The 26,770-nt window shown below is 35.8% G+C and overlaps 1 protein-coding gene across 4 annotated transcripts in view; it reads left to right on the top strand.

Annotated features, from left to right (window-relative positions):
* Window positions 1-26,770, top strand: part of PCCA (propionyl-CoA carboxylase subunit alpha) — a 473,473-nt gene that overhangs the window by 374,917 nt on the left and 71,786 nt on the right. For all 4 annotated transcript variants that reach the window (XM_027854094.1, XM_027854095.1, XM_027854098.1 and 1 more), the window contains one exon: window positions 15,833-15,886. In XM_027854094.1, the coding sequence (XP_027709895.1) occupies window positions 15,833-15,886 (54 nt within the window). The remainder of the gene's footprint in view (window positions 1-15,832; window positions 15,887-26,770) is intronic.

Here is a 26,770-nt window from a genome sequence, read left to right as displayed (position 1 = left end):
GAACTCTACTCCATGAAAGTCTCCAAATGGATCCAAAAAATACACCAGACCAAATCCTCATGGAGAAATCCAAAAAAAGTCACAATAAGGCCTTTATCCAGCTCGGCTTGGCATAGGGAACCCGACAGAGTGATCTGAGGACACTGGGCATGGATTGAGGCAGAAGAAAGCTGCATACAGAGCACTTTAGCCCTTGGGGAGAGGCTGTACACCAGTACAAAAGGAGTTTCTAGACCCATACTGGGGGTACCCTTAGATCCACACCTGGACACTGCAACTGGGACAGGGGCCAATTGACAACTTTGTCACCTATTGTTGAGTGCCACGTTACCAATCCAGTGAGGAGAGTGGCAATCCTGGAGGAAGGGGACTGAGAAAGGAAAAAGTTCAGAAACCAACAGCAGCTCTAGCAGTGTAGCTCAGAACCGAGGCCAGAGCAAGGTCTCACTTCCAGTTTCTAACCCAGTTTGTTGAGGAATAACCAAGGCAGACATCCCAGACCAAAGGACAGTCTATACTTCTGCCGCTTTGAGCCAGTACAGCCTTCCAGCTGGCTGATGGAGGCCAAGTCCAACAGTAGTCTATACTTGCTCAGACCTAAACTCAGATCAGGTACTTGCAGAGCTCAGATCGTGTGGTCAACAAGCAGACTTTGCCCTGGATCAGACCACTTTGGGAGCACTGAAAACTTGCACTGAAATCCTAGAATAACACAATGCTCAGTACCCCCAGAAAGCAGACTTTTCCTCAAGAAATGTGGCATAGCTCAGCCCTAACATCAAGTTCAAGTCAGGGAGTAGTCTGGAATATTGAGCAAACAAAAAAAGAGCCTGACCATAATGAGCTATAATGGTGGCTGAAATGCTCGAGATGCCAATGTAGAAAGAGAGAATGACTCCAGAACAGATATAAGCAACGTTTCAGGGAAGAACTCAACTTGGGAACAAAGTCAACTGGCATTCATTTCTGGAAAGGGGAGAAAAGTTAAAGACTTTTTTTTTTAATTAAGGAAGAGTCTATGAGGAAAAAACTGCAAAGGATGAGAGATATGGAAGCAAAGAATTGGAAAGAGATTAATATCTAGAGATGCACAAAAGGTTCAAAACCTTGCCCAGGTAACAAACTTTTTGAAAATTAGAATGGACCAACAGAATACAATTGCTTCATGAGAGAACAAGAAATATTAAAACAAAGTCAGTAGGCTAAAAAAATAGAAAAAAATATAAGGTATCTCATGGCAAAAATAATTTACCAGGAAAATAGATCAAGGAGAAAAAAATTAAGAATCATTAGACTGTCTAAATACTGTGACCAAAAAAGAGATTGTCCAGATCTCTTAGAACCAGAGGACAAAGTGGAAACAGAAAGAATCTACCAGTCACCATCTGAAAGAAACTCCAAAATGAAAATACCTAGGAGCATCATAGCTAAAACCTATAGTTTCCATGTCAAAAAAAATATATATATTGCAAGCAGCCAGAAAGAAAGAATTCAAGTACTATGGAGCCACACTCAAAATCACATACGATTTAACCACTAAAAAGGAGCAGTGAACTTATAGTTTGATATTCCAGAAGGCAAAGGATGTGGGCTTGCAGCCAAGAATAAATTACCCAGCAAAGCAGAATATAATACTATAGGAGAAAAAAATGGAAATTAAGAACTTCCAAGCACTTCTGATTAAAAGACCAGAGCTATAGAGAAACTTTGAAGTTCAAACGTAAGAGTAGAGAAACATTAAAAGATGAGATAGCTTTGGCCTTGTGCATTTCCAAAGGTCAGGAGAGCAAGCTACTGAGTGGGTGCAGAAGCAGAGTCCATGCTGGGTTTTGTAGCCAACTGGTCCTGCTTTGAGGTCACAAAGAGTGATCGTCAGGACACAGCTCAATAGTAGTTGAGATATCCAGCAATGATACAGCATTTCAGCATGAGCTTGGTGAGATCATTGCTATGTAAACTGTATTTAGTCTGAACTCACTCTTCTTAGGGACCAAGGTAGTATAGAGGATAGTTCGACCCTGGGATATTGTGGGAGATGTTTATGCTTCTGTCCTTGCTATATCTTCAAAGCAAATATTCCTTTATAAAAGTTTAAAAAAAAAAACACCTCACAATATTACCTCTATTCTCTCTTTCTTTGTTCCATTCTCTTAATATAAAATCTGGCTTCCATCTCCTGACTATTTGGAAAGTGTTTCCTCCTCTCTTTTGTCTTTTGATAACCCTAGCTACTAGCAGGATTTGTTTCATGTGCTATCTCCTATGGAAAGCCTATTTTGGTCCTCTTTTTTTTCTTCAGTACTCTCTCCTCAGATCACCATGTGGAATACTTACTTACCTGTTTACATGTTGTATCTCCCCTGTAGAATGTAAGCTCCTTAAAGGCAGGGGCTATTTTTCATTGTTTTCCATTTTGTTTCTGTGTGGATGAAAAAACTAAGGGAAAGCAACTAGTAGGCACCTACCCATGTATACAAAGAACTGTACTATGAACACAAGAGAGTCTGTGCCCTCAAGAAATTTATATTCTGCTAAAGGGAGAAAATATATAAGGTAGTGGCTGGGGAAGTGTCTTTTGGTTTGGGAAGACCCCAGGGACCGTGAGCAAAGAGCTACTCTCCACCTTCCATCTGCAGCTCTGCTGGGTTTGACATCCACAGAACATGATGCAAAATGAAAAATTACTAAGTAAATCACTAACAAAAAACGAAAAACAATATATTAAATCCCAGAAGACAGATTACATTTTACAAAATGGAAAACTATCTGAATTGTCCAAGGAGGACACAGAGGGTCTTGTGTTTTTATTTGTATCTCCAAGGCTCAGTATGGTTCTTGGCATACACAGGTACCTAATAAATCAAAACTAAAATAAAATTGTACACTATATAATCATACCTGTGATTTTTCCCTAAAGAAGTGTTGAGAAAATTTACCTCCCACCTTTTTTTTGCCGAGTTGGGGGAATAATAGGTATGGAGCATTGTATATGCTGTCAGACTCAGTTAATTTGTAGTTAGTTTTGTTAAAGTACTTTCTGTCTTTTTTTATCCTTTGTTATAAAGTTTATAAGGCTCTTTGTGTAAAGGAGGAAGAAGGGGTATAGTTAAAAATGGAGGTAATATAAAAAAGTTAATACAATTCAAAGGGAAAAAATCATATGAGAAGATTGAATGAATTGTGACATGTATTAATGGAAGAAATACCTACTTCAATGAGATCACATTGAAGTAGTAAAATATATAGTAACAGTAAAATGAAAAGAACATAGAGTCTCAGAATTGCAGTACTATATCTGTTGCCCACTTCCTTACTTACCTTTTTATGTCTCCTCAGTATTGTATTTTGTGCTTGTAAAAATAAGTTTATATTTAAAATAATATTATATTTGGCTTTTGGAAGAAACTGCTCAGTGAGTAGTAATTGGGAGAAATTTTGTGATTTATCATATGATGGGCATATTCTTCCCTTTTCACTCTTTTTTTTCCCCTTTTTTTTTGTGTGTGTATGTGTGTGTAGCTACTCATTTACTAGTAGGTACAGTGGATAGAGCACTTGACCTACAGTCAGGAAGGCTTATCTTTCTGAGTTCAAATCTGGCCTCAGACACTTACTAGCTGTATGACCTTGAGCAAGTTACTTAATCCTGTTTGCCTCAGTTTTCTCATCTGTAAAATGAGCTGGAGAAGGAAATGGCAGTATTTTTGCCAAGAAAACCCCAAATGCGGTCATGAAGAGACAGACATAACTGAAACTACTGAACAACAAAATATTTGCTACGGGTGTCACTTCTCTGGTCTACTTTTAAATAGGCCACAATATATTTTCAAGCTTCATGGCAACAATTTATATATGGAACCATTCATTTGGTTGAAAGAGACAGTAAATAAGTATGTCTATTTTTGCAAAGATTTTGTTCAGAATGATAATTAGAACTTCTAATCCACTCATTTCAGTAGTCTCTCTGACAGGGACAGCCAGGGATGCGTTGTTGAAGAACTTTGTTATCTTCATCACAGTCATCATTACCAACACAGACAATTGTGTCATCCATGAATGGATCATGGCAGTCTAGGATTCTCTCCCCCCATCCCCCACCTTTACCTAACGTCTGAGAATAATAAATTACATGGTATATCATTTCCTATGTGAAGTAGTACTTTGTTATACTTGGCCTTGATTTTCCTATTTAGTGCCATAAGGAGTATCTCCACAGTTTAATACTTTTGGTATTTGATGAACAAATCACTATTTTTTCTGGGTCTACCATTCTTGAATTATAGACTTTCACTACAACCCATCCAAGCCTTTATTTTTGGGGGTTGAAGTATCATTCTTATTCTGGTGTTATGTAGAGTCTCCCATTCTCATGACTTTTTTTGGATGACATTCATCAGATTCATTATGTCCTCTCTAATCTGTGGCGAACAGATTCAGATATAATGTTTCTGGTAACACTGTTTTGTTTTTTGTTTTTTTTTTTGAGAACATAAAAAAGCAAAGCCATCACAGGAGACTGGTACAGAAAAAGAAATAAAGATTTAACCTTTGGAAAATATATTTTATCAAATAAATCCCCCTACCTTCATGAGCTTGCTCTGAAGAACAGCTGAGCTGTACAGCGCTGACAGTGTCATCTGCTGGTTGGTAAAGGAGCTTACAGAACATCTAACCAATACTTCTTTTCTTCCTTCTTAATACTTCTTAATACTTCTTTTCTTCCATCCCCAAAAGCCTCATGATAGAAAATGTCATCCACATCCAGAGAAAGAACTATAGAGTCTGAATACAGATCGAAGCATACTAGCTTTTTTTCTTTCTGTTTTGTTTTGTTTCTTCTTTCTTGTGGTTCCTCCTATTGGTTCTAATTCTTCTGTACAACATAACTAATGTTGTTAATGTTAATAGGAATGTTTATGTAGAGCCTATATCAGATTGCACGCCATCTTGGGGGGAATTTAAAACTCAAAAGCTTATGGAAGTGAATGTTGAAAGCTAAAAATAAGTTAATTAGTTATTAAAAAATAAGTTTTTTTTTTATAAAAACACAAAAATACTTCTTTTCTTCTGCATCATTGATAGTGTTTTAGCAATCCCTATCAGCTTTATCATGTACAGATTTGATAAGTATGTCATCTCTGTCTCAATCTCAGTCATTGATATTAGAATCATAGATTTAGTATTTGATGAGACCTCTTAGAAGCCATTTGCTCCAATCCCTTACATTTTTACTGGTGAGACAGCTTAGGATGAGAGAGGCTAAGTGACTTGCCCAGAGTCAGCTAGTAGTGGAGGTAGGATTTGAATCTTTGTCTTTCTGACTCCAGGAATAGGTTCCTGAGGCACTCTGCTGTCATTATCCCTATTTTATAAATGAAACTAAAGCTAACAGTAGGTCAAATGAATTGCTCAGTCACATAACTAGAAAGTGTCCCACCAGTACCTAAACCCTGATCAACTAATTCAGAGTCCACTGCTTTTTCCATTATACCGTGGTATCCTTAATATTACTTTTCAAAGATCTCATTTTAGGATTGTAAAATACCTTCAGTGGTGGCTTAGATTTAGACTAGTACGGTATTTCTAAAAAATGGCACATTTTTAACTGCGTCTTTTTTTATTCAAGCAAATTTTAAATTTAAAAATTTTAAATTTTAAAAAGTTTTTATTCAAGCAAATTAATAATAGAAGAAATTTATATTCAAATGGCAAACTACATGGTAGAGGTACTTGTGAATTTTGATATGACCTAAAGAATAAAGCCATTTGCTACCTTTATTAACCATTTAAAAGTATAGTAGAATTTAAAAATGTGTTGCGTTGAATACGTAAAATTTCAGAAACTCTATTTTTTATAACATTATATGTTTTGTCAAACTATACTCCTGGAGTTTGGGCAATATTAAATAAGTAGACCAATATGTTTTGTTTTACTTAGTTTTGTTTACTTAGTTTACTTAGTAGTTAATAGTGAATTGAGTTCCACTTGTGTCATTTTTCCCCTTGAAAGAGGACTTCCAATTTTACCTTGGACAACACATCTAGTTTTCCATTTTGTACAATGTAATCTGTCTTCTGGGATTTAATATATTGTTTTTTGTTGGTGATTTACTTACTGAATTTTCATTTAGCATAGTCACGTTGTTTGAACATTTGCAAGTAGAGCATAATAACTGCCATTGGCCTGTTTCTTTGTGTGGCGTGATTTCTTCTCTCCACCTGCTCACAGCAGGTTGTCTGCAGGCCTGAAGAGTATCTAAACACTTTTGAAAATATGTTGAGATCCTGCTAAGGTCTAACAATTTATGCATTTGTGTGATGCTGCTTTTAATATATTGTACCTTTGAGAGGCTTTCTGTTTTCTTTTTTCCTTTTCATGTGGTTATTCTTGCTTAAATACATTTTCAACCAAAGATAACAAATTTATTGCCAATAACAGTAGAGAGCTGCTTGTAGCACTATTGCATCCTATATTGAATAGGTCATTGATACCCAACTAAGTGGAACTAATTTTCTGTGTTAAAGCAGAAGAATTTGAAATAGTGTCACATGAACCTCTTGTCATTTAGTGCAAAATACAGGATTAAATAGATTCCTGAAATAATTGCAGTATTGAATAGATTATGACAACTCAACATATGTAGTGGGACAGTGTAATAGAAAGCTCCACACAAAGAAAGAAACTTGGGGAGGCATCCAGACATGGGGAGGAACATAACTCTTTGTTAATATTGTGTACCTATCTTTATACCCAGAGAGAAAGAATATACACAAAATCCTAGGGTAGGATTTTGTTGTTCTTTTGGTATATTTCTTTTTCTTTTTTTATTTTTCAGAGTAGAGAATGTAAATTTTTTACACATAAAATTATATAAACAGTTTAGTTTGAGCAAGGGGAAGGGGGGGAGAGAGAAAGTGAATCTGAGAATGACAGTTAAAACTAAATCATATTTCTCTCAGATCTTTAGTTCAGAAGTCATCTACAACATCTGGGGAAAGCTTCCTTCTGTTTCAAATCTTTATAAATGAATGTAAATGTAAAAGCTAATGATGCAAAATGTATTCTCATGCACATCATGTATTACTTCATTACGGAATGTGGCTTAATTTTTGCTCATAATTGGCCAACAGAAAGAGGAGTAGTCTTTGTAGTAGTCATCTTATGCCTTAGATCTGAAAATAAACATTAAAAAAAAACACTTCTCTCTTCTTTGCAAGTAATTAGCCATTATTTCTTACTATATACATGTGATTATTCTCCAGTTATCCCATGCAGTATGAAACCATCTATTAAGATGTATAGTATATGTAAATATATAACTTAGAATAAGTAGAGACTTGTAGTTTTTTTCTAAAGAGGTAGGAAATGAAAGAATAATTGTTAACCATCTCCTTTTCACTTTCTGAAAACATCAATTACAGTTACAAATCTCAGAAGTAAGCCCACCAGTAGAACAGAAATAACTCCTTTTAGTACGCTTCAAAAAAAAAAAATCTAATCACATTTAACAGCTGAGTTTTATTTACAGCTGTAATTTGAAACATTAATTATGATAATGTACTTGCTGCTTTTGTAATCTGGTTCCAGAAAGCTTCTCAGTTTTCTTTTTGGATTTTAAAAACATGTTTTATGATTTAGCATTGCCTTTTTTAATACGCCTAAGGGGAAAATGTCTCCTTCTTTTTTCTCTTCCAGTGTATTCAGTAGAGGACTAAATTTTGTGGCTTCGTAGGAGCAGATTCTGAATAGCATAAAAACTGAGGGTGGTCAGTTCTGTAGATAGTGCAGGCAGCTGCACTGGTGACTGATAAGAAAGCTATGGTACTAGAGGCCTTTAAAAACACATCAAATAGGGAGACATGGAAAAGTAGGAAAATATTACTATTTATTCCTGATACTGTTTAGGTGAGATTACTTCTAAAGGTGGATTTGTCCTTGATTTGAATACACTCTGAAGAAGTTCTTAGTATATTTCAATATATTGTCTTTACAACCTTTTGATATGCATTTCATTATCAAGGGACTTGGCTAATTTTAAGTGGAGTTTCTTACTTTCTTACTTTAATGAAATCTTTTCATTAAACACATTTGACTTCTAAAAATATTATCATAACTAACGAGAGAGAAACTCAGCAAGGGAAAAGTGGGTTTTTGAAATAGCTATAAAAAGGGACAAAAAACACACGTATCTGTGTATATTCTTATACGTATATATGAAAGGGAAATTGGAAATTGGAAATGAAATGTTCTCAGGAGAAAGTCCACTAAGGTGGGTGGAGTATAATTCATGATAGAAGTCCTTAATTTTTTTCTTTTTGCCGTTTGCTAACAGCTTATCGAATGGTCCGGACTTGCTTATCTTGGCACACACTAGACTTATTGTGGGCTTTAGGTACTTTGTTCTTTGCACTTTCCAAAACCTGATTGTGTTTATCCTAGACTGTGTCGGAAAAGTGTATATTCCTGTTTCCTTCATAAAAATAAATGTCAGGTTTTGTAGGAAATTTTATTTTCCATATTTTCCATTCCATTAATCATTATTATTGAAATATGTCAGATTTTGGCACATCCTCTTTTATATGTTCATATGAGTGAACAGTTTATAACCTGTTAGTGATAAAATGACAGTCCAGTAAGGATGAATATATGCAAAAGGTAATAAAATCAGAATGCAATAAAAAAGAAGAGCTGATCACCACTCATTAGTGGCTAATATTATTGCATACTTTATATAATCATTAATGCAACATACCTTTTAAAAATCTATTGATTTCCATGTATTTGCATGGGACCAAGGGCATCTAGAGCTGTGATTTCATTGATTTGGGCTAGAGTATTCTCTAGTGAGGAGATGCCATCTCTCATCTGTAATTCTTCTTCAGCTTACTCAGGGTAATAGGAGTGTGTGTCTGAGGTGGGACTAGAATCTGTATCTTTCCAGCTAAGAATCTAGCTTTCTATTCACTGTGAATATATGTAATCAATGCCTTGTAAAATCATGTCTTCGCATGTGTGTGTGTATCCTCTATATTCTAGATATACTGCTGTACTCAAAAGGGACATTGTAGATCATAGGCCTGGAGCTGGAAAGGGCCTCAGCAGTCATCTGGTCTTATCCCTCCCTCGCCCCGTTTTGCAGATGAGAAAGCTGGAGATGAAGGAAATTAAGTGACCTACCCAAAGTCATGACTAAAAGAGAAAACCATGATTTTTCTTGTAGTAGTAATATTCTTAAACTTTTAAAATTTATAGTTTATAATGGTTTGTAAAGCATTTGACGTGTGATGTAGTACATTTTATTTTCAATGAATGAGACTGTTATTGGTTTCCTTTTTGCCAAAGAATCAAAATATCATAAAAAGAGACAAGGACAAGTGATAGCTAGCATGCCATAAGTATGACCTTAGTCTCCAAAATCCCAAGCCCAATGCTTTTACAACATAGCTCTTGTCATTATACTAATGCTTTACCTAGTCTAAGGGTAGAAAAGAAAAGGGAGACAGTAACTTTGATAGCTTACATGCAGCAGTAGAAATCCATAATGGAATACTCTTAAATTACTCATTTTAAATCTTTGTTCATATCTTTTGTTCACAGCTTTGTTTCAAATTGTAGAAAGAACACTAGTTCTAGAGTAAGAGGAACTGGATTTAAATGCTACCTTTGATGCTTAATATCCATGTCAGCTTGGGCAATTTCCTTAACCTCCCTTAGCCTCAGTTTCTTGATCTGTAAAATAAAGCATTTAAACTGAATGGCCCATGAGGTCACTTGCACTTCCAGATTTATTATTCCATGATTCTATGACTCTTTTCAAGTTAGGATAGGATTATGAAAAGCACTGGAGTAGAACTCCAAAGACTTGGATCAGGGTCTCATCTCTCTTTGAGCAAGGCATTAATTGATTCCTCTTTCATGAAATTGAGATGATAATAATCGTTAGCGGTAATAATACGCATATTGCAAAGCTGTGAGTTAAACATTTTATGAACTTTAAAATGTTACATAAATGGGATCTGCTACTGTTCTAATACTTTAGTGGATCTATAATCTCATATACTTATTCCCTCTGATCATGTAAATTGCATTCCACATATAGTTATCCGTACTGTTTGATTCTTATTAATGTCTTTTCATAAGTTTGCTGAAGAGTTTCCATGGAAGGTCCTAGAGTGAGCCCTTCATTAAGTCCTCTTGACATCATAAGGATACTGGTGAGCTTATAGGCTGTGTCTCACTTATCCCTTGTCTTTGCCATCAGAACAGACTGTCTTTTTCAAACATAGGCTTTTTTTTGATGATTCTCTTTATATTGCTTTTTATCATAATTCCTTGTTTGTAATGTGCTGGAAAATGCTCCTGTCCACCGTGATTGTCTCTGTTGTCCTTTGTATGATTCCCAGTTTTCAGTTTCAGTACTTTGGTGACCCTGATGTTTCATGACTCAGGCATATAACAAAACCAAAAAAAGTTGGTATTTTTTTCAAATGAACCTTCATATTAGGAAAAATCTCCACATTATTTAAAGAACTTTGGAGTTTCTCAAAGGCAGTCAATCCATTCTCCTCTTCATGTTCAGTTCTTGGCTCAATACAGTGTCCATGTGAAGTATCTGCATCCCCCCAAAATGTGTGTGTGTGTGTGTGTGTGTGTGTGTACACACATTCACACAGATTAATGAATTCTGTTGGTTGTCCATTCAACTGAATATCATAATCTGGACTATAGACATTCTTCATTCACTTGTTTTTTCTTATGTGGATTCTTAGGTTATTCTCTTTAGAAAGATTATGGATCTCATTTAGGAGGCTCTGTAATATACTTGAGTTTGATGCAGTTAGCACAACCTCATCTACAAGGAAGAGCCTTCAGAAAGACATCATCATTCGTAGGGAATCCCTCCTAGACTTGGGTTCTGTGTTGAATATCCTCCATGACTATGACAAATACCGTTAATGAACATGGGTGCTCTTTTTAATTTTTTTTGGTCCTGCTTGATTTTAATGTTTAAAGGGTGTAAAATGATGTCCTCTCTGTTGTCATTTCTTTCAAGGAATTTTTTTTCTATTTTTTATTAATTTTTATCTTTTCTCTAACAAATCAGTGTGTCTCTACATAGACAGCTGATTCAGGAATGATTTCCACATCAGTAAAAGTTGTGTCCTATTCATTAAAATATAGTGTTTAATTTTTTTGTGATTTTTTTTTTCAGTATTTGTGATGCCCAGTACCTCCTGATTCTTCTTGAGGAAGGTTTTCATGCTTTATAGAATATTTTCTGTATAATCTACAAAAATTGCATTCCTAAAAGTTTACATTCCTTGTCCTCGTACTGCTTTCTAACATTGTTTTCAACATTTTCACCTATGCCCAGCTTCACAATAAAAGTACCATATATCAAATAATATAATTATTTTATATGTAGGATGCATTTAAGTCTTAATGAATTTATTTTTTTAAAAATTTATTGATCTTATTTTTATATTACATTTATTTCCAAATATATTCATCCTTCTCTCTGTGCCCAGTGAGCCGTCCCTTGTAATAGTGAATAAAAGAAAAGAAGAAAAGCAGCAGTTCAACAGAGCTATCCTGTATCTTAACTTTGAACTCAACAGCATATACAATATATTTCTACAAAGACTGAAAGGGAAATGCATTATCTCAGCTCTTCTCTGTGTACATGTTAGGTCTTTATAATTATATAGCTTTCAGTTTTAAGGTTTTTCTTCCTATCTGTATTTTTATACTCATTTTATGTATTGTTTTTATGTATTTTACTTAAAATATATATATATATATATTACTTAAAATATATATATATATTTTACGTAAAATATATATATATATTTTATACTCATTTTATGCAATGTCCTGGTTGCTTTACTCTGCCCTGGAAGTAAACTTTCCCTAACTTTTTCTTGAAATTCTTAATATTCATCATTTCTTGTACTTCAATAATATACTATTACATTTGTGTGCTATAATTTGTTTCTCTATTCCTCAGCTGATAGGTATCCACCTTGTTTCTACAAAAAGTATGGCTGTGAATATTTTAGTACATATGGGATCTTTTATTTTGTCTTTGACCTCTGATGTATAGATAGAATGCTTGACATGAATCAAGAAGAACCAAATTCTTATCCTGCCTTAGACTTTTACTACCTCTGTGATTCTGAGCAAATTACTTTATGCCTCTCAGCTTCATCTTCCTCATCTTTAAAATAAGGGTAATGATAGAACCTACCTCACAGTGTTGTGAAGTTCAGATGAGATAATCTGTGTAAAGGGCTTTGCTAACCTTAAAGAGATACGTATGTGTTAGCTGCTATTAGGTTTGCTGCTCTACTATTGTGTGCTTAACTGTGGAATCGCTGACTCAAAGGGTATTGACATTTTTGTCACTGTTTGAGTAAAATTCCAAATTGCTTTCCAAAATGGCTAGACCAATTTGCAGCTGCACTAGTTTGACTGTTTTTCTGCAGTCCCTCCAACATGGACTTTTACCATCTTTTGTCATTTGGCAGCAGTATGCAGGATAGATGACTCAATCAAAAAGGATTCATTTGATGACTACTATATGCCAGGAGCTATGATTGGCTATGAAGGTACAAAGACAAAATTGAAAGGCCTTGAGCCCAAGAAGCTTACTTTATATAGGGAGAAACAACATGCACATATGTAAATATGTATTCAAATAAATGCAGGGTAATTTGGGGGGCACTAACTGGTTGGGATGTCAGAAAGGTTTCATGTAGATGTTATATTGGTATTTGAGCTGAACTTTAAAGGAATCTCAGGATTCTACAAGGTGGAGGTGAAGAGGGAATGCATAAACACATGGAAATAAGAGATGAAGTGTTATCTCTGAGCAAAAGAAAGACCATTTTGGATAGAACATAAAGTATATGTAGGGGAATAATGTATAATAAGCTTGGAAACATAGATTGGAGCCAGGTTGTGAAGGATTTAAATGCCAAATTAAAGGAGTTTGTATTTGAAGGGAACCACTAGAGTTTTTTTAATCTGATGAGTGATGTGGTCAGACCTATGCTTTAGGAATATCACTTTGACAGCTGTGTGAATGTTGGGTGAAGAGGGAGGCTAGATGCAGGGAGATTAACTAATAGGCTTATGAGATAGTGTAGGAAAGAGGTGGTAAGAGGCAAAACAGGGGGATGGTAGAAGAAGTGAGTATGTAAGAAGAGAGAAGGGGATGGATGCCAGAAATTATCTGGAAGTAGAAACAATAAGACAAAACAGCTGTTTGTATGTGATGGAGGGAGAGGGAAGAGAAGAGAATAACTACTGAGGTTTTGAACCTGAATGATCATGAGGAGAGTGGTACCCTCAGCTGGAAACAGGGAAATCTAGATGAGGAGTTCTGAGAGCTGGATGTGTCCTGTAAGCATCTTGAACTTATCATGTTGAAAACAGAACTTATCTTTCCTCCTTCCCATCCCCAGATCCATACTTCACTATTACTATCCACCATGGTCCTACTCCATCAGGACCACAGCCTCAGTCATTTACTCTAACTCTACATATCTAATCCATTCCCAAATCTTGTTTCTACTTTCTATACATTCTCTTCTTTCTCTGCTTGCATAGCTATCACCTTGGTTCAGGTCCTCATCAACTCTTGTCAGGACTATTGCAATACCTTCTTTTTTTTTAATAATAATTTATTTTTCACCAATTACATATTGAAACAGTTTTAACATTTTTTTTGTTTTAAAGTTTTGAATTCCAAATTCTATCCCTTCCTCCTTCCCTCCCCACACTCCACCCTGAAACAGTAAGCAATCTGATATAGGTTATACATATGCAATCATGGAAAACATTTCCATATTAGTCATTTTGCACAAGAAGACTCAAACAAAAAAAAAGTAAAAAATAATATGCTTCCGTCTGTATTCAGATAATGTTAGTTTTTTCTCTGGAGGTGGGTAGCATGTTCCGTCATGAGTCCTTTGGGATTATCTTGGATCTTTGTATTGCTGAGAATAGCTAAGTCATTCACAGTTCTTCATTGTACAATATTACTGTTACTACGTACAGCATTCTCCTGGTTCTGCTCACTTCACTTTGTATCAGTTCATGTAAGTCTTTCCAAATTTTTCTGAAATCATCCTCATCATTTCTTACAGCACAGTAATATTCCATCACAATCATATACTACAACTTGTTCAGCTATTCGCCAATTGATGAGTATCCCCTCAATTTCCAATTCTTAGCTACCACAAAATGATCTGCTATAAATATTTTTGTACAAATAGGTCCTTTTCCCTTTTTTTACTTCTCTGGGATACAGACCTAGTAGTGGTATTGCTGGATCAAAGGGTATGTACAGTTTTATAGCCCTTTGGGCATAGTTCCAAATGCAGTAGACTTCTAACCTCTCTGCTTTGTTTCACCTCTCTCCAGACGGATCTTCTACTCAGCTGACAACATGGTTTTTATGAAGTATAGGACTGGCTATTGACCCTTCCTTGTTTAGTAGCTTCAGCAGTTCCCCATTTAATTCATAATCACATTTAAATTCCTCTGTTTGGTATTAATGTTCTTCATAACCTGATTGCTAGCTACCTTTCCAGTCTTCTTACACTGTAATCACCTCCAGAGTCTATAACACAGCTATATTAGCTCGCTTGCTATTCATTCTACACAATGCTTAAGCTTCCCTCTCTGTGCCTTTGCACAGGCTATCCCCATGCCAGGAATGTTCTGCTGTCTTAATTCTGCCCCTTGGTTTCCCTGTCTTTTTTCAAGACCCAGCTCAAGTCCCAGTTTCTGTAGGAGACCTTTCTCATTCATTTCTGTGCCACTCACTGATGTTTTCCTCTCTCAGATTATCTCCCATATATTCTGTATGTTTCTTATATGTACCTAATCATGTTCTCTCTCCCAACTGCATGTACTCTTCTTGAAGGCAAGGACTGTTTTTGCTTCTCTTTGTATCCCTAACATTTGGCACATAACTGGAACATATTTAATCAGTTAATAAATGTCTTTTGCCTAACTGTGATACATTAAGGTGAAGATCTCCAATAGGAAATGCCAGACTGAGTTTAGAAGAGAGATGAGAGTTAGTTACAGAGGTTTTGGAGTCACTTGCGTAGAGATGGTCATTAAATCCATGGAAATAATATAATGCATTAAGGTTGCAAAGTGGTTTGCATATAGTATCTCATCTGATCCTGTTAATAACCTTGTGAAGTATGTGCTATTATTATTATGTCTTTTACAAATGAAGCAACTGAGGCTGAGTGGTTTGATGACTTGTGAAGCGGCACACCTAATGGGTGTGTGAGGCTGTGATCAGCCCGATATCTTTCAGACTCCAAGTCCAGTGCTCCATGCACTGCATTACCTAGATACTTAGGAAACGCTACTTACCTTTTTTCCCAGGGTCATATTTAGAATATTAAAATTAAAAAAGTTATTACTTGGAACTATCCCAATGTCATTTCTAGATACATTGAACTTATGCAAAGAATAGTTTTCAAAAGTTGGTTAGTATTAAAGTGGTACCAATTCAGGAGGTGAGAATTAGCTTGCTGTCCAGAATAGCTAGTTACAAGTCCAAATTAGAATGTTTCAAATAATACTGTTCCTGTGTCCAAGCAGAATAAATGAATAACTAACTTTAAAGTAATTAATAGTATATTCACATGAAATAAATTTTATTTGCATTAAGTGAATTTTCTTTGGATGGAGAAAGCTTCATCCTGGACTTTTAAGAAAAATGGTTTCTTTTTTTTTCATTGTTTTGACCAGATTGTATACTTGGAGAGGCTACTGATTCATTATTATATCTCTCTTTTTCAGTGTCTTTCTCGAGAAGCAGGTGGATACATGAGTATTCAGTTTCTTGGTACAGTGGTAAGTATGAAAGGATTACTTCTATATGTATTTTTAAGTATACAAGATAAAGACAGGTTCTGTTAAAATATATATGGTGGGGTATGGGGAGATATAAACATAAATAAACCCAGCTTTACCAAGTTTTCCTCTTCTCTTTGAAATTATGTAAATGCATAAAGCATGCATTCATGAAAGAAACTTCATTGCTATGATTATTTTAACTGTTTCTTTACTGGGAGAAAATAGATTGCAAAATTATCTTATTCAGTATGTTAATTAATTTTTCATATTTGTTGTCTTTCTCCCTCATCAAGCTTATTAAGGGGTGGGGGATGCAGAGGATGGAGGGAAGGAAGGGGGGAAAAGAGAGAGAGAGAGAGAAAATATGAACATAGGTATTTAATATCATTATGACAGGAAATATTGAGTTATACTTTTACTAGTTTTTTTTTTTATTTCTATGTTTCTCCATACACTCCCTTTACTGAATTCTAAGGGAATCCTTTAGCATGCACCTTAATTTTTGTAGTAAATACACAATAAAGGAAGACAGATTAGGAATTATTTGGACTTTGAACTCCGTTCATCTTTAATTAGTCAGCTGTTAAGCGTTCATCTTGTCTATCGTTACTAGGATCAGAGACTGCCAACTTTTCCAGGCAATGTTGGTCACTATATTAGGGATAAAAACTTATATATTTATGATAATTATGATATATGTCCACTAGTAATACCAGAAGGCATTCCTGTTCCGCAGGGGGAGTGGATGGAATGATGCTACCCCCTAATCAGCTCTATTCTTAGAGAAAGATAACAGTATCAGTTGTACCTCTTAGGAGGTATAGCTTCTTTCCACCAACAGAGCACTTTCACTTTTATTATCTTATTTAGACCTAACAACAAAGCTATGAATTAGTCAGGGCATCTTTCGTTGTACTTATCATATAAGAAGAGGAAGCTTCAAAGAGGATCTGTGACTTGCTTGGGATCACATGGCCAGTGAGTGGCAGTGCTCAGACTAGAATACACACTGATGCTTCCTGGTCTGGTGCATCAGACTGTTGCTTTCTGCCTTAGTGGCTCCAGAAAGCAAGGCAGAATCTTATCTGCTGCACATGCTGCTCCAGACTCAGTTCATTTACCATGGATCTCTCCAGTCTGTTTAGCTGTCTAATTAGCTACGTGATATTGATGACTTTCTTAAGTTTTTTCTGTTTCTCTTTATCTCAAGTGGACCTGTTTTACTGACTAGGATCTGAAGCAATTTGGGGCATTATATATGACTCTCTGCTCTTTCATTTTTGTGTTCTTTCAGTCTTCTTTCCCTACTAAGACTTTTTCCTTCTTTTGTCTTTGCCATCTTAGCCTGCAACCATAGGCCTCTAGAGGAAAGTCAGTAAAGTTCTTTTGTAAAGGGCCTCGTTATAAGTATTTTAGGCTTTGTGTGCCTTGAGTCAAAATCTAGGGTTATTATATGTATATGTATATGTATATGTATATGTGTATGTATATGTACATGTATGTATATACACACACACATATAATATAAACAAATTTCCACAGATTTTTTGTTGATGATATTCAAGATATAATAATGACAATTGAGTACCATCATTTTGTAGTACAGGTCTACTAATGAGAAGAATGGAATTCTTTTTTGGGAGATAACATTTTACTTACTTGGGGTTTGACGTGAGTGTTCTCTATCATCACAAACTATTGCAAATTTTCATCTGCTAATGTTGATCCGTAATAAGATTTTAAGCATTTCATCTTTGAAAAATATCTCTTCACACAAATAGGTACTTCCAGATACTGATATCAATCCAGGAATATATGATTTTAATTGAGCATATTCATAACTTGGGAGGCATTAAAGAATTTTATTAGCTTCTTCTCTTGATAGTTGTCTTTTTTTTTTCTGAGAAAGTGGAGTTAAGTGACTTGCCCAGAGTCACATAGCTAATAAGTGTCAGGTGTCTGAGGCCAGGTTTGAACTTGGGTCCACCTGACTTCGGGGTGGTGCTATATTGTTTGCACCACTGCCTCAGTAGTTGTCTTTTAGCATATCACTGAATTACAAATTAATCACTTCAACATTGAAGGTTAGGTAGGTAGTCCTTAATTGCACAATTAAATGGATTTTGAAATTTGGTACTTTTGTACTTGCATCAAAAAAAGCCTTCTAGAACTATAGTTTTAGCTTAGAAATTATGTCTGCTGTAAATAAATATGTGAGGAAATGGAGATCTTGCTTCTTGTTTTAACTTTTGACAGTATGGGAAGTATATAAAGCAGCTTGACATTACTTATGATTTAAATAATGTTAGTTGTTGAATTGAATTTTACCATAGTGTAAGTTTCACATATAAATGCTATTTTGCCTTATAATTTTAGGTTGAATTCATTAAGAAACAAGTCTATAGCAAAAGTTAATTTTCAGAGCCATTGAGTATTCAATAATAGTGGTTGAGGGTGGTTCTTCTTCAGAAAAATTTCAATCTCAGACTTGAGTTCAATGTATCATAATAAAACACTTTTTCCTCTTCTTTTTTTTTTTAATTGACATGATAAGTATACACTGGAATTAAAAAAAAAAAGACATCTCAGTATGGCAAAAGGAGTGGTACTCAAATCACTGTTGAGTTATAACCGCATCCCTGTGACTGGTAGTGCATCAACAACAATGTGAATGACTGAGGGAACCACCAATGGTTTCTGTTTAAACCACTCAACTCTGCTCTTGTACCATGAAAACAGATACAGCCAAGACGTAGATGAATTTGCCTGTGTCCCAATGAAACTTTGTTTTAAAAATGTAAAAACCATTCCTGGCTCATGGACCATTCAGAAACAGGCAACAGGACAGATTCAGCCCATAGCTCGGTATTTGCCAACCTCAACTGTCATGTCACCCATAGATTTTGCTTAACTCCATTAGTGATACTCAGGGCTAAAAAGATTGCTGACCCTCTACTTTATCTGAATACCAATCCTGATACCTTTTTGCCTCATTTATGATATTGTAAAGATTACTGAGACAGCTATTTTAAACATCTGGAAGGGAGGTCAGAGTGGGGAAATAGAGTGGAGAAATACTACTTTGTAATAAAAAGGTTTATTGACAGTTGTATGAATTTTGGTTATGTATGATAATAACACTCCACAAGTATGTGTGTATGTATGTATGTGTGTGTATTTATATGTATGGCCACCCTATGACTTTATGTTTTCAAATAACTTTACAGTGGCTTGGTGGCACTAGAGAGTTCGACTTGAATTGAGGAAGACCCAGGTTTAAGTTCCAGTTCTTACGTTTTCTGGCTGTGTTGCCCTGGGCAAGTCACTTACCTTTCAGTGCTCTAGGCAGCTAAGGATTTATGTGAAAGAGAAGGTTGCATTGATAGGGAAGGGTCCTCTCCCAAGAGTTCCCTATAATAATGAAACACAGATCTAATCCCTATCTTTAACTTATCAGATCCTGAGGGATTCTCCTTCTCCATGCCTGAGATGTAACCTTTACTGATTTCTGCCTTCCTTATTCCTGTTGTTAGGGCTCTCTTCCTCCTCAAATTACTTTTTATTTACTTCTTTACATACATATTGTAGTCATAGAATTTAAAGTGAGAGCAGGTACTGTTTAATTTTGTGTTTCTAAAGCGCCAGCACTTAGCATAGTGCTTTGTAGCACTATGTTAAATGTCTGTTCCATTGGATTTGCTATTCACAACAACTCTATGAAATAGATAAGGCAGGTTTTTTCAACCCCCATTTACAAATGAGGAAGCAAAGACACAGAGAAACTTTACTTGGTTTTAGCAAGTAAATAGCAAAGTTATATGCCTATTACGTATCAGAGCCAGGGCAAGAACCCATTTTTCCTGATATATTAAATATCTTTTGTTTGTTTTGCTGTCTCTAATCCTAGGAATATCCCCTTTGATAGGCCCACCATTTTGGATTTTCCCTCCTCTCTCCCCCATGGGTTAGTGTCTTTTTTTTCCCCTTCTGAAAGAGGCCAAAACTGCTTTCTGAATGAGATTGGCCCATGAGACTAAGGCCTGAGCTGCATCTCTCTAAATCCACCTTTCTAGTGACCTCTGGCCTTATTGAGCTCCAGTTTACTTCAGGGCATAAAAAAGCTTGGATTTGGGGCCCTTCTAACTTGGAGGATGTTCCAAGACTATCTGAATTATCACATCCTATTCTGTTGAATTTCCATATGGAATTGGAAGTGGGAGTTGAGGGGACTCATTTACTTAAGTTAAATACTGGAAGATCCTTGGTGAATGTCCTTTTTATGCTGCAGTTAAGGAAAATTCCTTTTGTTAACTGTTGAATAAACTACTCACATCTCGTTGTGTTTTGACACCAAACCTAAACCAGCAAACTGCCACCCTGAATCAGGTTGGCCCATTACGCTTTCATATGCCCCTTCCTCCAAAGTTAGATCAGTTTCAAGGTCCTCTGTAGGTAGGATGGCATTTATTCTAAACAATGCTCTAGAGCTTTCTCCTCTTCCCTCCATCTCTCACTTGAGTATTTACTTTTACTAGCCAGGGGATACGGTTTGAACAAAAGACATTTGATCAAACAACAGAGCAAATAAAATGAAAAGAGAAGATTTCTCCCCTGATCACACTAGATCATAGTTTTAGAGCTGAAAGGGACCTTAGAGGTCCTCTAATCTAACCCCTACATTTTACATATGAAGAAACTGAGATCAGAGAGGTTGTCACTTGCCTAAAAGCTCAGATAGAAAGTGGCAGACCTGTGACTTGAACCACAAGAACTTCTGGCTGTAAAGCCAGCTCTTTCTTTCCACAGCACCATTCTGCATTGGGGAAGAGAGGACAAATATAGAAAACATGTGACCAGGGACCAGGAGGGCACACTGTCCAGAAAACGTGTAGAGGCACATACCTAGATCTGAAGGAAAGAAACAAGCATTTATTTAGCACCTACTGTTTGCCAGGTGCTGTGCTGTTAAGTTCATTATAAATATTATCTCGTTTGTTCCTCACAGCAACCCCTTAAGGTAGGTGTTATTTTTATCTCCATTTTACAGTTGAGAAAACTGAGGAAGACAGAGTTAAATTTGAACTCAGTTCTTCCTAATCTAGGTCCAGCATTCTTTGCATTGCACCACCAAGCATTTGGTGGGCACATACATAGGGACCTGTGTGAATAGGGTATATAGCCACAGCAGCTCACAACTCTGAGGCTATGGGGTTTACATCCTCTGGGTACGTCATCTCTTCTGTTCTTGTAATCTCTCCAGATTATGTCATCGTTGCTATGCATTGTTTTGCTCGTTGTTGTTAGAAATCTCAGTCTCAGAGCTGCTTCTGATCTACATATTAGCCACACTGGGCCTCACTTTTCTCAACTATAAAATAAAGAAGGAGGCTTGTTGGGCTAGATCACTTCTAAAGTTCCTTCCAGCTGTAAATCTGTGATCCCGTTGTCTTAGGGGCCACACATTGGTATTTAAACTCCCATCTGCTTAGTGTGTGTTGACTAGAAAACCTCTTCCTGAGAGGGGCAGTTAATGAAACTATGAGTTTCATTCTTGGCTTGTATCTGGATCCAAACTGCACTTGGTTGTCCCAGCCAGTTATCCAATTCATAGGGTTATAAATGCTTTCTAACCATGTAGATCATGGTTTGGTGTGCAAATCAATATAAAATTAATTAATTTAGTTATTAATTTGGTGTGCAAATTAATATAAACAAGAACAAAGCTAAATTAATTTCAGTCATTATCCTTCACTTTCCTGGGACAGATTTTTGTCTTTATTATGAATCTTGGAGTAGGAGAAATAACCTTGCCTTTGGTTCAATATTCAGGCCAGTGAAAACCTCACTGTTACTCCTCATTTATGTGTGTGTATGTGTCTGTGTGTGTATGTTTTATTGTTTTACATGTGATTTCCCTAACAATCTGCACCCCACCACCTCCACCAATAGAATTTTTCCTTATAACATAGAAATATAGTTAGCAGAACAAACCAACACATTGGCCATGCCTGACAATATACGGTTTATCCCTCACGTATAGAACACCACCTCAGTTGATCATGATCATTGTATTAATCAGAGTTCTTTTATCTTTCATTACTGCTTTTCTTTATATTATTGTAAGCACCGAGTATATTGCTCTCCTGATTATGCTTATTTTTCTCAGCATCAGTTCATACAATTCTTCCAGGTTACTCAGAATTATTTATATTTGTTTTTTATTATAGTGCAGTGATATTCTATTACATTCATATACCATAATTTTTAAGCTTTTCCCCAGTTGATGGATACCAACTTTGTTTCCACTTTTCTACAACTACAAAAAGTGCTACTATAAATATTTTGGCATATCTGGGATTTTTCCTACTGTCTTTGATCTGTTAGGGTTGTATACTCAGTGGCATGTTGGTAGTGGATTTTCGTTCTGCCACATAACAAAGCAATTTAAATATGTCCTTTTTGGTGGTACATTGTAACAAGGGATTGTCATTCTTATTACAACAAAACTTATATTAAAAAAAAAATCCCTGTGCATGTAACAGTAGTTCTCTATAATGAAAATACTGCATTTAATAGTATGTTCTTGGGGCAGCTAAGTGGTGCAGTGGATAGGGCACTGGCCCTGAAGTCAGGAGGACCTGAGTTCTAATCCGGACTTAGACCAAACACATGACACTTACTAGCTGTGTGACCCTGGGCAAGTCACTTATCCCCAATTGCCTAAAAAAAAAAAATGGTATGTTCTTATAGGCATGGAAATGAAAAGGAAAATTAAATAGAATTTGTACTGGATATGCCTTGAAGGTAGGCAGGAGCCCCAGTGAAGCTATGAGAAAGCTGGCCCATCAGAGAGTGTGGAAGGAGCCTGGTGCAGAAGGTAGTGCCAGAGATAGAAGCCAGGTTCTCAGAACCAGATTTTCAGAGGATCTGAAAAGAGAGCTTAGGAGGGGACAAGTTCTGTCTTTTAGGTTCTATATTGTGGAGGAGGAAGTCAAGCTAGACAAGGAAAATTGATATAGTTTATCATACTCAGAGACTTAAAACTGACATGCTGACCCTGGCCAGTCTGACCTTCCCATGGTGGGATTGCCATTACTTCCATTACCACTATAGCATACCATGAACACTCTCTTCAGTGCTTCCCAACTTTGTTAACCTTCATGGGATTTATGGGGCAGCAGACTTTTGTCTTGAGTTCTTAATTGTTGTTGTTTTATTTTATTTAATTGTTCTGCAATCAAGTAGCACATACCCCCAATACAGTGGAAAATCCTATGAAAAATTGTCAAAATATCCACCACAACAATAAAAAACAGTTCTCCAAAATACTGAAGCTGGGAGGAGGAAGTAGTTAAGAGTGTATAAAGATACCACTCTCCTTCCCTGTAAAACTCAAACTAGTTCTCTTTCCTAATTTATTACTGAGATGTAAAGTTTTTCCTACAGTGTTACAATACTGGAGTTGGAATCAATAAAAACCTGTATTTGAATCCTGCCTTTGACATCATATCATTGTATAGCCATGGGCAAATGACATAAGCTTCTGAATATTAGTTTCTTCATCTGTAAAATGGGGATAATACCTATAATAACTATCTTATGGAACTATTAAGAATCATTAATCAAATGAGAATATCTGTGAAGTGCTTTGTAAACTTCAAAGTGCTACATAAATGTTAGTAATTAATAATTACTAATAGTTAATAATCACAAAAATCAAAATCAACAAAACCATCTGTATGTCCTATGGGACACACAGACAAAAATTATTATGATATAGACAAAAATAATAAAACATACATCACAGACTTGTAAATTTGTCGAAATAAAAGTATTTCTAGTCTACATTTGACCTTGGAATTCTTATTGTGATTGTGTCTCTTGAGATATCATGCACTAATAGGTTTTCCTGATTATCTTCTTCCTTAGGTAGTTCCATTGTCTTTTTAGAATAACATTAAGGTCATGTCATGCTACATAGTAGAAAAAAATGGCTTCTTAAGCTCCATGGGATGGGGGTGTTCCCTTATTTTGAATTTCTTTGTGAATAAGATGCTATAGTCATCATAAGGAACTGAAGGGAGAAAACAATGGAAAGGACATTTTAAAAAGGAAATTATCATTTTAAATAACTCATGACAATTTATAGCATACATCTGTCTGCATTGAGGTCAAGGTTAGAGCTGTTCCCAACTTATCCTTCAACTTTTTTTTTCTGTTGAGTCTAATATTACCAGTAATAAAGCATTTTTTCATTTGTGAATGTTGTAAAAGAAGGAGAGTACTCCCAGAGATGTGATGTCCTTCAAGGTTTCAGTGAGCTTCAGAAGATGGAAGATAAGTAAGAGTCTCAATTCTAGGATGAAGGAGAGTTCATTAGCAGTAGAGGACATAGGGAAATGGAAGACAGTGGAGAATAAGGTTTGGGAAGGATGAAGGCTGAGCTGCCTGGGTGGATGAGAGATAGGAGGAGAGAGGAATTTTTGAATGGGGAGGGGAGAATTATTTACTTGATAGGAAACATACCCCTTGTTATCATCATCAACAAACATTTGTCACTTAAGTAAACAATACAAGGCTCAGTGTTCAATGTTTGGGAAATCAGAGAAAAGTGTAAAAAATGTCTCTGACCACTAAGAATTTAATCTGAGGGGTTCAGTGGGTGGGGCAGCCACAGCACAAAGTGACCAGAACAGCTGAGCTAGCGCAGTCCTTGAGTGTCCCCCAAAGTACATACTTCAGGGCAAAGTCCTTCCCAAACCAGAGACAACCTGGGAGGAAGAAGTGGGAGGATCACAGAATCTGGGAGCAGTAGAAAGCATGTTGTGGAGATGGGTGCCTGACACAAAGCAACTCTAACTCCTGCTGTATCTACCTCTGATTCAAACTAATATTACATGCCACTTCTTTATTCTTTTTCTTTTGTGGTTTGCTTTTTGTTAACACAAAGGAATGATGGGTACTTTAATTGTAAATAGTCTTGTACCAACACTGTGTATTGTAGTTGACATGAGTTTTGTTACCCTTTATTGTAGTCTGAATTTTTGTCATTGTAGTCATTGTGTTTATGTTCTTTTGGCTTGCTTCTTTGCACTTTTTATGACTAATGTGAAAGTCTTCTGCTGTTTTTCTGAGCTCTTCATTTTTTAAATCTTCAATTACAGTAATTCCATATACCACATTCAGACATTTCCCAGTTGTTAAGAACATAATGCAATTATAAATATTTTTTTACTTATATGTATTTTCTTGTGATCATTCATTTCCTTGAGAATAAACCAAATATTGAGATTGCTGGGTCAAAGTATTTGAATGGTTGGATGACTTTTTAGATAGCATAAATTTTAGTGTATCCACTCAGCAAATTTTGCTGTTTTCCTTAGCAGAGTCGGACAATTTGGCAATAGGACTGGAGGAATGAAATGCTAAGAACTCAGATTGGAGATTAGCAGTGGTAGGAGATCAAAGAATTTGAGAACAGGGGGAAAGGGAGCTTAGGGTCTTATGTTAGTGACTGAAGGATCAAGAATGAATGAGAAGAGAAGTGAGATGAGAACAAAACTGGCAGACTGAGAAAAGGGGAAAATCTAAAAAGAAAGAATAAATATGGCAGAAACAAAATAGTGGGAGAAATTGAAGAAGGAAATGATGATTAGAGGAGAGAATTTCAGAATTCCAAGATCTTGAAGGTAGAGCAACTTCAAGTGATGTTGAAGTTTAAAATATTGGCTCCTTTTATTGTAAATAGCTGAAACAGTGGAGATGTAGATCATAGGAGCTGAATAGTTTAAGGAACTGTGAGGAAAGGATGGTGGAAGGATTATCAATATGGATGGAAAAGTCTACAATGATGATGTCCGGGGAGAGGTGAGGGGGAAGACTATATATCACATTAAAAGGGCGTGTGAAGGAGTGTCCTGGAAATCAGTAGATGACAGTGACAAAGATTACTAGGTCTATATCCAAAGATAATTAGGGAAAAAAGAAAAAAACCTATTATGTTCTAAAATGTTTAGAGCAGCTCTCTTTGTGGTGGCAAAGGACTGGAAATTGCAGGGATGTCCATTAATTGGGGAATGGCTGAACAAGTTGCGGTATATGATTGTGACAGGATACTGTTGTGCTGTAAGACATGATGAGCTCAGTGATCTTAGAGAAACATGGAAAGACTTGCATGAAATAATAAAGAGTGAAATTAGCAGAAACAAGAGAACATTATATACAGTAACAGCAATATTGTTTTAAAGATGACTTTGAGTGAATAAGTCATTTTGGCTATTATAAATATTCAGAATAACAATAAAGGACATATGAAGAAAGACACTATCTGTACCCAAAGAAAGAACTGATAAATAGAAGTATGAATAGAATAATTTTACATATATATATGTATGCCTACTTGTATCTAATGGTTTGCCATCTCTAGGGCAGGAGGTGGGAGGAGAGAAAGAAGAAAAAAGAAAAAAAATAAATTTATATAACTTTATTATATATTTTAAAAGGAATAACAAATTGTACATAACATAGTTTCAGTTTCATGTGTATTCATTTTTTTTATTGTACTATGTTATGGAAATGCTTGTTTTATTCCATAAATTAAAAATAAAGGTGCAAAAAATTATTAAGTAAAAAGTTTGTTTTCATAAGGCAAAAGGTTGTCAAGTGGTGGTGAAAGAGCAAAGGTGTGCTTGTGGCAGAGGAGACTAAGGAGTATGCCAGTACCATAGGATGGTAGGGAGGAAAAAATGTTCAGCATTAGGGAATTAAGAAAATGTTATTAGAAAGCCTGGTTTCAGTTAATATAAGGAAATGGAAAGAGTGCCAGGTGAAGGGATATGATGAAAGAAGTTTGTTAATTCTACAGGACATAGTAAAAGAAGT

This window comes from Vombatus ursinus, unplaced genomic scaffold (assembly GCF_900497805.2).
Source record: "Vombatus ursinus unplaced genomic scaffold, bare-nosed wombat genome assembly UNPS02010304.1, whole genome shotgun sequence".
Taxonomy (NCBI): domain Eukaryota; kingdom Metazoa; phylum Chordata; class Mammalia; order Diprotodontia; family Vombatidae; genus Vombatus; species Vombatus ursinus.
Note: the sequence above shows the minus strand (reverse complement) of the source record. Positions and strands in the feature narration are given on the sequence as shown.